Below are 12,743 nucleotides of genomic sequence, written 5' to 3' on the forward strand. Positions count from 1 at the left end.
TCAAGTGAACTCAGGTCATCTGACTGCTAGACTTGTAACTGTCTACCACAACATATCATACCACACTACCTGACTTGTTAAATCTGTGCATCACATTATTTCATTTCTCCTGAGTCCTTGCCATGAGGGCAAACCTGTCATAAAACCCACTGACTCCTACCTCACATACTTCCTCTTACATCTCCATTGAACTATATAATTTCCTTGGTCATTTAGGAGGTTAAGCCCTTATCACCTCACACCAGGATCACTTTATGCCAGGTTCCTCAGTGGTTTCCCTACCTCTAGTCTTCCCCCCACCTTGCACATCATCTTAATATTCATGACATACCATTTTTAATATGACTTCTGCTAAAAAATTGTTTAATGGCTCCCTACCGTATCAAATCTAAAACTGACGTCCTAGCATTCAATGACACCTACAATCTGTGAACATTCAAACACTCTGGCCACATCTCCTACCATGCACCAATCTATATTCTCTGCTGTAGCAACTAGTCCTCCCTAAAATGTAGCTATCTGAACTGAATAGAAAATTTCAAATATGATCAGACCAGAATAGATTGTAGTGGAAGTGTTACCTCCTTCATTCTGAACACTCTGCCTCTCAATTCAGCCTAGAATAGTATTATTTTTTTCCAGTCATTAAATCACACCCAGTGTTGATTCACATTGAGCTTGCAGTCCACCAAACCCCAGATTTTTCATATGAACTGTTCTCTAGCCACAAGTTCACAATCTCTGATTTATGAGGTTGAATTTTTTAATACATGTCAAACTTTTGTTTACTTTTAGAAAATGTCTTGTTTGGTTAAGCTCATCCTTCTCGTCCAGAGGTGTCAAACACGTGACTCTCTATGTAAGACTCTAGAATGCCCAGAACCAGACAGAAATGTGATTAGAAACATTTAACAAAATAAATAGAAATACAATAAAACAATGTTAATATATTGTTTTCTAAGTCAATAAGCAGCCTAGTGTCCTCCCTTTTTGTTTGACTTTGATACTACTCTTCTAGACTACAGAAATCTTTTTGAATCCTGGCACTAAGTGTCTCTAGCTATCTTCTCCAACACATTTGAAAAATATTATTTTTCCTTAATCCAAGTCATAAATCAAAGTGTTGTACACTCAAGACCAAGGACAAATCTCTTGGCCATACTTTTCTTCAAGCTGACACTAAGTAATTAGAGTCTACTTTTTAGTCATTCTATCAGTTTCTAGCTATGCTTTAAATTTTCCCCATCTTTTCATCTTGTCCACAGGTATACTGTGAAGGATGTTGTCAAAAATTCTGTTGAAACCTATACATATTATATATATAACATTTCTCTAAGCTACAAGTCTATTTTTCTGTCAAAAAAGGAAATTATATTGTTCTAGAATTACTTGTTCTCGATGAAGCCATACTGACTAGAGTTACCTCACTTTTAAAACAAACCTTCATTTGACCCTGATATTCTCTTATGCTATCATTTTATAGGTCTTCCTTTCAAGTCAAACCTTTACATTCTTTGCCATAATTTCCTCACTTTCCAAAGACTTCTCATAGAAATCTAGCTTTTGACCCCTCTCTTTTTCCCCCTCCATTTAACTGAAACTATCCTTAACACCAATGATCTCTTTTTAAATTATTTCTTTATTAAAAAGCACTTATTTTCTTTTTCTTCTCTCCCTATCCCCTAGTGAAAAAGAAAAAAAAAAACAAACTTTTAAATGTCCATAATCAAGCAAAACAAATTTCCACATTGGCCATGTCCTATATCTATATCTATATCCACACCTATATCTATATCATTCTTGATAACCAATGCTCTCCATTCTGCTAAACAGTCATTTTCTCAGTGCTCAGCCTTCTGAACCTCTCTGTAGTTTCTGATGTTGTTGACCAGTCCCTTCTCCAGGAAATTCTCCTCCCATGGCATCCATGACTGGTTTTTTGGGGGGTTCTCTTCCTAGCTCTATGACCCTCCTTTTTTAATATCCTTTGCTGAAACATCATGACCTTCCTACACAATATGTGCAAGTGGCTCCCAAGGCTCTGTCCTCAGCCTTCTCTCTCTACTCTTTCCTCTGGCTAGCTCGTCAGCTCCCATGAGTTTGTCATCTCTATGCACAAGACTTCCATATCTATATCCAAAACTAATCTCTATCCTGAACTCCAATCCTTTATTACTCATTGTCTGCTAGATACCTCCATCCGAATGTCTGCATGCATCTCAAACACAACATGTTCAAAATGGAATTCGTTATATTTCTTCCAAAATCCATCACTCCTACACATTTCCCCTTTTCCGTTGGTGGCACCACTATCCATTCAGTCACTAAAGTTCCCAAGCCTAGAGTTATTATTGGCTGTTACTTTTTTCTTAAACTTTCCACATATTCAACCATTTGCCAAGTCTAAGTCATCCTATCTGCATAATATTTCTTTTTCTTTTTCTTTTTGGTGAGGCAGTTGGGGTTAAATGACTTTCCCAGGGTCACACAGCTAGTAAGTGTCAAGTGTCTGAGGCCAGATTTGAACTCAAGTCCTCCTGAATCCAGGGCTGGTGCTCTATCCACTGTGCCACCTAGCTGCCCCCTGCATAATATTTCTTGCATGTATCTGCTTCTCTCCACTCACATAGTCTCTACCAAAACTCAGGTCCTTATCACCTCTTTCCCTGTCTCTGGTCTCATCTTCTCCCCCTTGCAATCCAAATTCCACAAAAAGGTTAAAGTGGTATTCCTAAAACACAGATCTAATAATGTGATGCCCTACTCCTCTTTCGAAATATTCCCACTGGCTCCCTATTGCCTTTAGGATAAAATACAAACTCCTCCGTTTGACAATGAAACTCCTCCACAATTTTACTCCCATCTAACTTTTCAATCAGCAAGATCTGAGTTCAAACCTGGTTTCAGACACTTATTAATTGTGTGACCCTAGACAACTCTCTGTTTGCCTCGGTTTCCAAGTGTAAAGTGGGGATAATAGATGGATGTGAGAAAAAAAAAATGAATACTATTTGTAAAATGCTTGCATAATGTATGGTACATAGTAAATGCTTAATAATAATAAATATGATAATATAACATATATCCTTATTATTAATACATCTAATCCATCTTATTTCTTATTACTTGTTATTACTTAAGTTGGTCAGTTAAAATAACCTTCCATCTCCTGCCTTTATGCCTTTCCACAAGTGGTTTCCCATATTTGGAATGCACTCCCTCATCACCTCTGCACAGAATCCTGAGCTTTCTTCAAAGCACAGCTCGGGGGACATCACTTACTTTTTTTATTATTAATTTTTTTGGGGGCAGGGCAATGAGCGTTAAGTGACTTGCCCAGGGTCACACGGCTAGTAATTGTCAAGTGTCTGAGGCCAGATTTGAACTCAGTTCCTCCTGAATCCAGGGATGGTGCTTTATCCACTGCACCACCTAGCTGCCCACCAGGGGACATCACTTACATAAGATTTTTCCTGACTCTAGACATTATTAACACTCTTTGTCTCCCTTGAAATAACTTTGAATTCATTTGTATATATTTATATTAATTTACTTTCTTATTTGTCCACTTAATACTTTCTTATAATCTCCTTCCTCCCCTAAAAAGACTATAGCTTTTTTTTAATAGAGATGAGTTCAATGACTTCTTATTTTTATTTATTTATTTTTTGGAGGGTGAGGCAATTGGGGTTAAGTGACTTGCCTGGGGTTACACAGCTAGTAAGTGTTATGTGTCTGAGGCGGGATTTGAACTCAGGTTCTACTGACTTCAGGGCCAATGCTCTATCCACTGCACCACCTATCTTCCCCAACTATAAGCTTATTGAGGGCAGAGACTTTCATTTTTTTGCCTTTGTATCCTCAGTAGCTAACATAGTGCCTTTTATATAGTAGACATTTACAACATTTTTGTTGTTGTTGTTGAAATGAAGAGCATTGCTTCCATTTTGAAGTGCTTACAAGCCATTCATTTAACAATATATTCAAGAATTTTGCCAGAAATTGCCGGTAAGCTCACTAGCCTAGAGTTTATAGATTCTTCCATGACACTTGCCTTTCTGCAGCACTGTGGCCCACGTACACCTTCCCAGAATCTTTCGCAACATTAAGTGTTTTCAGTAACATGCTTTGCACTCCTTCCAGGATTGGCTACCTGAACACATTGAAGTTTGAAATCTGTGTGATTTAGTTTAGAAAAATAAGGAAGGGGTATTTGAAGGTAATGATGCAGTAGAAAGACCACTGGACTGGGAACAAGATGACCTAGATTCTATTAATAGCCCTGCCTCTAACTATGCTGTGTGGTTCTGGTTATGTCACAACCTCTAGCTTCTGGGTCAGCATCTGTAAAATGAGAGGGCTAGGCTAAATAATTGGTAAGGTCCCTTCCAGCTCAAAAAGTCCTATGATTCTTTATCTCCTAAAAGGTAGTGTGATAGATTCAGATATTTCTAAAACTAAAGTTGTACCTACTTCATCATCATACTTGCCTTTAAGCCATAAATAAATAAAAATTCCCTCCACCACGACATCCTTTATGATCCTGAAGATGAGGAGAAGAAACAGCATAGATAGTCTTTGGAGTTGTGACTATTACAAATAACTTTACCTTTCCTCAAAAAACTTAAAATTGTGTTAAACTGGTTCACAGAAGGCATTAATTCACACAGACTTCATCTTAACCCATAAAGCTGACACAAGTTGTCCCTCTTTCTTGTGTAGTTTATTCCTTAGCCTTCAATCCTCTTTCTGGACTTGCAGCTCAGGGCCCTTTCCCATCTCCAATAGTGAGATAGAACATTTATCCTTGACATTTTCCTCTGAAAAGAAGTTTTGAATAATAAAATTATATACTTGAAAGTCAAACCTTTGACTGGATTTTTGCCCTAAATCTAAACATTTGAAGTAAACTTTGGAGCCCCTCAGACATCAGAGATTAGCAGTATAATAAATAATCCCTCCTGAAAATTGCGATATTCAGTCCCAGCTGACATCTCATATCACCCCCTAGAAGCAGATGACAACTCTGCATACCCTTTGTATGAATAGTCAATGCTGTGAGTTCTATAACAACCTTTTTATTAGATATACCTTATAACTAGTAAAGACACTCTAGAAGGAAAGGAGAGAAAGAGGTAGAGAGAAAACAGAGACAAAGAAAGAACAATGTTAATGTTCCTTTCCCTGAACAACCTGATTTTAAGTCAAATTATGGTGCTAAGGGAAGATTAATTTTTGCAATGTTCAATTTATCCATTTTAGAAATCCATTCCTACATTCTTTTCACCCCTTTCAACTCATTTATAATTTGATGTGAGTACGAGTAATAGTCATAACCTGTCTTATTTTTAATACACCTCAATAATCCCTTGTCTCTACAATTACAGTGAACTTTCATGTTTCCCTTTAGTGGATTATCCATAACGTTTTTGTAGATTATCCACCAAGATGCCCACCATGATCCTTGACTACCTTCTCTGAATCCTTATTTAAGTTCAGGGGGGAAAAATGACTTGTTATGGATTAACATAAGGATGTGACAAAAAAGTAAATTTATTACCAACTCCCAAATAATTTAATATTTACTACAAAGGCAAATCTGAATGCCTCTTTTTTTTTCTTTCCCATTTTGCATTGTACATGCCATGGGTTCACCCAGGCCATTTGGGTGAATGATCCATGAGCTGTCCTTAATATGGAGCAACAAACATTAACAGTTTTAAGTCCAAATTTTCTTCAGTCCCCAGAACACCAACAGAACCTAAGAAGAGATGCTGCTTGCAACTGTCTTAATGCTTTCTCTAATTCCTAGTTCTCTTTCTATACAAGCAGCTATCATAAAGAAATATTCTTTTTGACCCCCAAAACAGCAAGAAAAGAACCCCTGGAGCAGAAAAACCCACAAAAATATGGGCTGAGATTACTTCCCAGCCATAGACAGATTAAAGGGGGCCATGCTAGGCTACGAGTAAAGTCCAACCCTGTGAACACACCAACAGAGCCCCCAGGCATGCTGTACCAGAGGAACTTAACCCCAGAGTCTCCGAATCAGTTGCAGCACCAGCGTCTTCTGGAACTGAGCTTGCAGTCAGGTGAGAGGGCTGGCGGCGGGGGCGGGGGGGGGGGGGGGAGAGTGTAGGGGTGTCAGCAGGACCTAGGGGGGAATTCGGCTGTCCCACCCCAGCAGGGAACCAGGAAGAAATCCTGAGTGGTGGGAGGCCCAGGTGGTGGAGAGGGGCAGGCTCCTTGAAGCTAAGAACCACCACACACTGGATAGTTAACTAGCAAGTTGGCTTGAGGTTATCTTCGGACCAGAGAACAGGCCAGGCAAGAGAAAAACCTGCCCTCCCTCAAACCAAAACACCTGGGACCCTATGAAGCTGGGGACAGTAGTGTAACCTAGAAACAGGGCACCCCAGTGGGGAGTTAAAAGTCAAGTAAAAGATAAGCAAGCAAAGAGAGTTGAGAACTATAGAAAGTTTCTTCAGTGACAAGGAAGATCGAGGTGCACCCTCAGAAGAGGATAACAACCTCAGGGGCCCTACATCTAAAGCTTGCAAGAAAAATAGGAACTGGTCTCAGGCCATGGAAGCTCTCAAAAGGGACATTGAAGAGAAAGTAGGAGAGATAGAAGGAAGATTTAGAGAGAAGGAGGAAAGAATGGAAAGAGAAATGAGAGCTATGCAGGAGAGTCATGCGAAAAAAGTCAACAGTTTGAAAAATCAAATGGAAAAGGAGATAAAAGAAATATTCTTTTTGTCCCATTCCAAGGATTCAGACACAGAAGCCAAGCCTCCAGATTCCCTCCCTTCTCCAAAATCAAAGCTCTATCGGTTCATGGCTCTCTCAGAAGTGACCTTGGTATAACATAGCATCAAGAACATGTGTCTCCTTTCAGAGTTATAGAGCTCAGAGCATGACCTCCCCAGGGGAAAGCACTGACACCAACTAGCTTTATTCTGATCACTAGATACTAAGCCTTCTTTGATTCTGTAGCCGACTAGGCCAAGATCAGGGGGAAAAGCCTGCATTGACACAACTTCAGGAAAACAACAGCAAGATGAACAAGAAACACAGGTCAGTCTGTTCCATTCAGAAAAGATAATTAAGTATCGCAACCTTTCCAGTAAGGTATGGATGTATCACCCCTGTGGTTCTATATACAGATATCCCTTTCACATTACAGGGGTCAAGGGAGCAGCATCCTGCAATCTGAAAAATCTATGTAAAATTTTTTGGCCCTCCCTGCATACCAGAAAAGAAGCCTGAATTATTATGGTCTTAAAATATTAAATATGTTTATATTATACAATACTATACATATATTTTACTCATTTCTGAGTTTCTAAACTATTTTCTATGTTGTCTACTGGGCTTCTTGTATCATCTGAAGCTTACGCAATACTCCACCCAAAATTCCCATTTAATTTCTTATGCTGACTGGGACATATGGAAACTATACTGAGGAAAAGTCCTAATGTAGAAGGGATAACTGTAACTGGAAGCCAGTTAAGAACAAAGCATGTGTTTGGCAACTTAGAGAAGATAGCAACTCCAGTCAAGTCAATTCGTCTGAGAGAAAATGGGGGTGAGGGTGATTGGAGGAGTGAGGGAGGACTGAAGCTTGTTGTCTTCACACACTCGAGGGCACAAACAGAAACACACACACACACACACACACACACACACACACACACACACACACACACACACAAGCAGTGCAGTCTGAACTTCTTCTGGGAGGTCATCTTCCTAGCTCCATTCCAGGAATGGCAATGACTAACGTCAGGAACTAAGGACAGACTAAACCCACTGAGCCAAGGCAGTGGGGGGTTTTTATGAAGAGTCCAGCAGAAAGCTAAATCATGCCTATGGAGAATCTCATGAGTACTCCATGAAGGGAAAACAAGACTGCAGATAATCAGGATCTGAGAGTCTATCCCTTTCCTACATGAGCTCTATAAACCTGAGTCCACTTTCTGCTGGATTCTGAATATACTTGTGGGAAGATGCAATACAGACTCTTGTGAGTTCATGGTCCCTAGGTTAAAAACTCTTTATCTAAAGGACAGATTTAGTAAGCCCTTGTTGATGAAGTGGAAAAGGAGGCCCTGTTTTCTCCTGAAAGGACACTTGGTCACTCAAGGGAAGGGGTGAAGCTTCAACATACTGTGAATAGGATAAAAAGGGACCTCAAATCCTTTTTGCAGATTTGTCTGTGGTTTGGTGATGTTGGAAGGTTGAATCAGGGTGACCATGACAATAAATGCCAATAAGATGAGGTACTTTGAGTGACAGGGCATTTATTAAATTTTTTCTATGTTCCAGGCACTATCAGAAATTCTGGGGCTAAAAAAACAAGCAAAGAAAGATAGTTGCTATCCTCAAGGAGATTACATTAAAAGGAAGATTAACATAAAAAGGAACTGGAAAGAGGGTATAAGAGGAGAGGAGGAATTCAACATGGTTGCTGGCAAGGAAGTGAAATGCAGAGAGCAAGGAAGAGAGCAAGAGTCAAGTGAGTAAGGCCTGAGAGTTTGAGGAAAAAGTGGTTCCAAGACAAGGGTTCACTACTCAGAAGAGAGATGTTCCTCCTTCCACCCTGAGGGAAAGATGGAAAACCCTTGTTGGAAAAGTAGCCTCTATCCTACCTTATATCTAAATAGTCCTCACTCTTTGAAGATAAATTTTATTGAGTGAGACTGTGTTACTTATTATAATGGCTACAGATGACTGTTATTAATGATATGTATCATCTGGTAGCTTCCTGTTTTAATTAGTCTTTCTAACCAAATCCCAAGCTAGCTGTTGTTGGGGTTTTTTATCTTAGTGAAAGAATATATGTGCTGTAAATACATAACTGTAATGATTTTTAAATTGAAAAATCTTTAAAATCATTATTTAAAATTTGTCTTAATTTGGTCAAAAAGTAGTAACATTTTTATTAATTTCACTTCATGAATAACAAAGTTTATTTGAGGATGTTTCATTCTGCTTGTCCTGGACACCAAAACAAGCAGTTACATATTTACCTGGTGTAGTGAAAATAGGTCTAGATTTGAGTCCAAACTTGGGTTGTAGTTTTTCATTTGGAAGTAATTTGCTGTGTGATTATGACACAATCTCTTCTCTCCCCCCCTTTTATATCTAATATGAGGGAAGGACCAGATGATACCCATGGCTTTGACCAGCTGTGACTGGATTTTATAAAACATCATGTTCACAATGTTGCTCTCTTGCTCAAAGGCCTGCAGGACTTCCATAATGGCAACATCAAGTACAAACTCTTCTGCCAGATGTGAAATTATTCTCTCATCCCCTCAAACTCCTAACTTCACACCAAACAAATTCAACACCGCTCTCCAACACAAGACCTGATCCCCTGCCCCAAGCATGGAAATCCAAAAGAAGTGTAGCTATAGTCTGGAAATCAGTAAAGCCAGAAGGGACCTCACATAAGACTAGAAGATATCTCTATGACTTTATATGCTAACACCTAAAGTTCTTGGGAAGATTACAATGATTCCTTACTTCATCAGGGTAAGAGTCCTACATAAATGGATGGAATTCCTTCAAAACCCCAAGAACTCTGCCAGGATAGTCTGGATTGTCATGTAAATAAAGATGATCACACCTTGACCTCTACATTCAGGAATTCCCAAATCCCCTCATCTGACCATAACCTCTCCCTCTGCTTTACCTTACAAAATCCTATTTTTTCCATCCCCACCTTGACAGCTTCCCACTCCCTGACCCCTCAGTTCTCTTCAGGGTTATTTCCCCTGCACTAGCCAGCCTCTCCTCCTTTCCCCATCTTGACCCCCTGAGGAATCAATTCAACCATATACCGTTCCCTTCTCTTGACTCCCCTTCACCCTTTTTATATCACCAAGTTTCAGCCTTGAATCAGTCCTACCACCTGCTGCCATCACTATTACATACATGAAGCTGAATGAAGAACTGAGCTCACTTTGAGACTTGGCTTCTCACCTACTAGAGCTACTTGTTGTACTCCCAAGTCTTTGCTTATCTCAACTTGCCTATTATGTCTACTGCCTGATTCCTCAAGCCTGCCCTGAAGCTAGTGTCCAGTGGTCCTGCTCACTTAGCCTGAACGCTATGTGTTCTGTGTCTGTTTTCCTACCACTTAAATACTTGATTACAAATGTGTATTAATCTATACTTCTCATTCCCTAAAGAGACTGAGCTTCCTGAAGACAAGGGTCATAGGTCATATTCCTCTTGTATGCCTAAAGCACAAGGCTTCAACACTGGCTGTCTTGACATTAGATTAAAGACAGGAAGTGAGGGAGAAGGAAGGATGGGAAGGCAAAAAGTAATGGTAAGGGCTTCTGTTTTTCCTTATACAGAGAAGGAAATGGAGGTTTATCAAAGGGATGAGTTATCAAGTCTTCTGCCAACTACCCCACATCCTTTTAACTTAGTTGGGGAACTACTAATACCAATAGAAAGTAGAATTTCATGTACTCTTGAAACAGAGATTAAGTTAAGTGATAAATCACAATGTAGAATTTCAGAACAGAATCAGAGATTGCAAAGTGGACAGACAACCAGCCTGGGAATACCTAAATTCAATTCTTACCCCTGACACATAAAGACTTTGTAGCCCTGGGCAAGTCATTTAACCTTTAAACTCCTCAGGCAATTCTCTAAGATTACAAGTTAAATTATAGGTGCTAATGATCTCATTGGCAGAGGGAGGTTCCTTACTGGGAGTTCCCTATACTAATGACATTACAAATCTCATCTCCCTAACCCCTAAAATGCTAAAACCAAATTCTCGGTGGTCAACCCTGGAGATCAGGGAGCGAATAAGAAGGGGCAATGAAGCATCCTAGATAGAAGAAAGGCAAAGCAGTAAGACATAAATGAGCAAAGACCATTCCAACTCCCACCATGCACAGAGATGGAAGGAAATCTACAAAAGGAGGCAGCTCACTTTTATACTCCAGGTGGAAGCCAGCAGCAGACACACTGATGTCTGAGTAGAAATGCAGGTAGAGGTGATTGGAAGTGCTGTTCAGAAGGGCAGGCACGGTTGTTCCTATGGAAAAGAAATCCCAAAAGTACTTGTGTTAAGCTTCCCTCCCTCCACGTTTCCTCTATTCTGTTCGTGGCTTAAGCTTAGACCTTAATCCTAGAACTTTGCTCTAAACCACAAGCTCGTGATTTGTTTTGTCTTGTTCTCAAGTCCCCAAAAGATCTCCAGTTCCCAAAGCAGTGATTCGTATTGGATTAAGGAAAAAAATTAAAAACTCACTGGAAACTTCCCTTTAGCTACCTGCTGAGTATTTGTCTGCTCCAACCATAGGGGTGCAAATAAGGATCCCCAGGTGAATTTCTAACAAGACAGATGAATTTAGTTGTTGTCCAACCCCTCCAGTTGGGCTTCAGCTAAATAATATGAAACCTGAAAGTTTTCTACTATACAAAGTGACAACATGGTAAATTATTCGAGAAATGTGGAAAGTGTAGAAAGTCAATATAGGTCACCCTGCCTCTCTAAATAAACTGCCAGAGTTGAGTTTAGAGATCCCAATTGTTTAGCTTAGACTGATTAGTTTTGTACTCAATCCAAAGACTTCTGCCAACTCTTGAGGTCAGCCTTTCTTGCCCTCCCCCAAAGGTCTTCTTACCTGAGAAGCTCCCCAACATGGTCACTGTGTTGTCTGCACCATCAAAAACCTCGAGGGAATCCCAATTCTGCTCAGTGACAAAACTGATGACTTGAATCTAGGAAGGCCAAAGGAGAAATTTTTCATTACCCCAGCTCAAGGGGAGTAATCAGAGATGCAACACCATGTTCTTAAAAACCCATGTGTAACATTGGTGTTTGTTGTTTTTAAATTAGTAAGATAGCGCATTTCTCCCAGACATTTTGTCAGGTCTCATTCTTTTTACAATATATACACATCATTTCACAGATGGAAACCATGATGTAAGTTATGTATATATCTTTTGGATACTTATTGTGAATTCTTTTCTCCCCACAGTCTGCCACAGTCTTTGATAATTGTAGAGGGTAAAGTGACCCTTAGGAAGAGGGAATAGGAACCTGATTAAGCAGGAAGATGTGAATACAAAGGACACTTGAAAAACAAAGTAAATTTTAAAAATTAAAATAATATTAGCCTAAAAAGAAAAGAAAAAGGAAAGACAAATATTAGCCTAAAAAATCTTTGCATCGTTTTTTTTTACCGATCTATTAAAGATACCTATTGGGGCAGCTAGGTGGTGCAGTGGATAGAGCACCGACCCTGGATTCAGGAGGACCTGAGTTCAAATCTGACCTCAGACACTTAACACTTACTAGCTGTGTGACCCTAGGCAAGTCACTTAACCCCAATTGCTTCACCAAAAACAAAAACAAAAACAAAAAGATACCTATTAACTCTTCTTGCTGGAGAGTGAAGTATGGTAGAATGAGAGCTCTCTTGGGCTTAGGTGGTTCAGAATACCTAGAGGAAATCAAGACTGCCCAGGAGCACCAGGAGGAAATGGATGTCAGCAATTGAAGGCTTGCTCCCCAGTGAAGGCAGGATACAAGTTCTCAGAAATTGTTGGAGTTTTTTTAAATAGCTCAGAAAGTAGGTCTGTGAATCAGGTCATTAGCATTGTCTTCCTACCATCATGAAGTGCTCTTTTATAAAAAGGACCCAAATACAATCACCCTGGAACCTGAAACACTTCTGAGTTTTCCAAAGACTTTAGATTTCCAATCC

General features: G+C 39.6%; 1 protein-coding gene across 2 annotated transcripts in view; it reads right to left on the reverse strand.

Moving 5' to 3' along the window:
* CSMD2 (CUB and Sushi multiple domains 2) overlaps positions 1 to 12,743 on the reverse strand; it is a 1,007,742-nt gene that overhangs the window by 158,661 nt on the left and 836,338 nt on the right. For both annotated transcript variants that reach the window (XM_043994712.1, XM_043994711.1), the window contains exons 36-37: positions 11,658 to 11,754; positions 10,961 to 11,065 (exon numbers count right to left, since the gene is read on the reverse strand). In XM_043994712.1, coding sequence (XP_043850647.1) covers positions 10,961 to 11,065; positions 11,658 to 11,754 — 202 coding nt within the window. The remainder of the gene's footprint in view (positions 1 to 10,960; positions 11,066 to 11,657; positions 11,755 to 12,743) is intronic.

The sequence above is a fragment of the Dromiciops gliroides genome, chromosome 3, assembly GCF_019393635.1.
Source record: "Dromiciops gliroides isolate mDroGli1 chromosome 3, mDroGli1.pri, whole genome shotgun sequence".
NCBI lineage: Eukaryota > Metazoa > Chordata > Mammalia > Microbiotheria > Microbiotheriidae > Dromiciops > Dromiciops gliroides.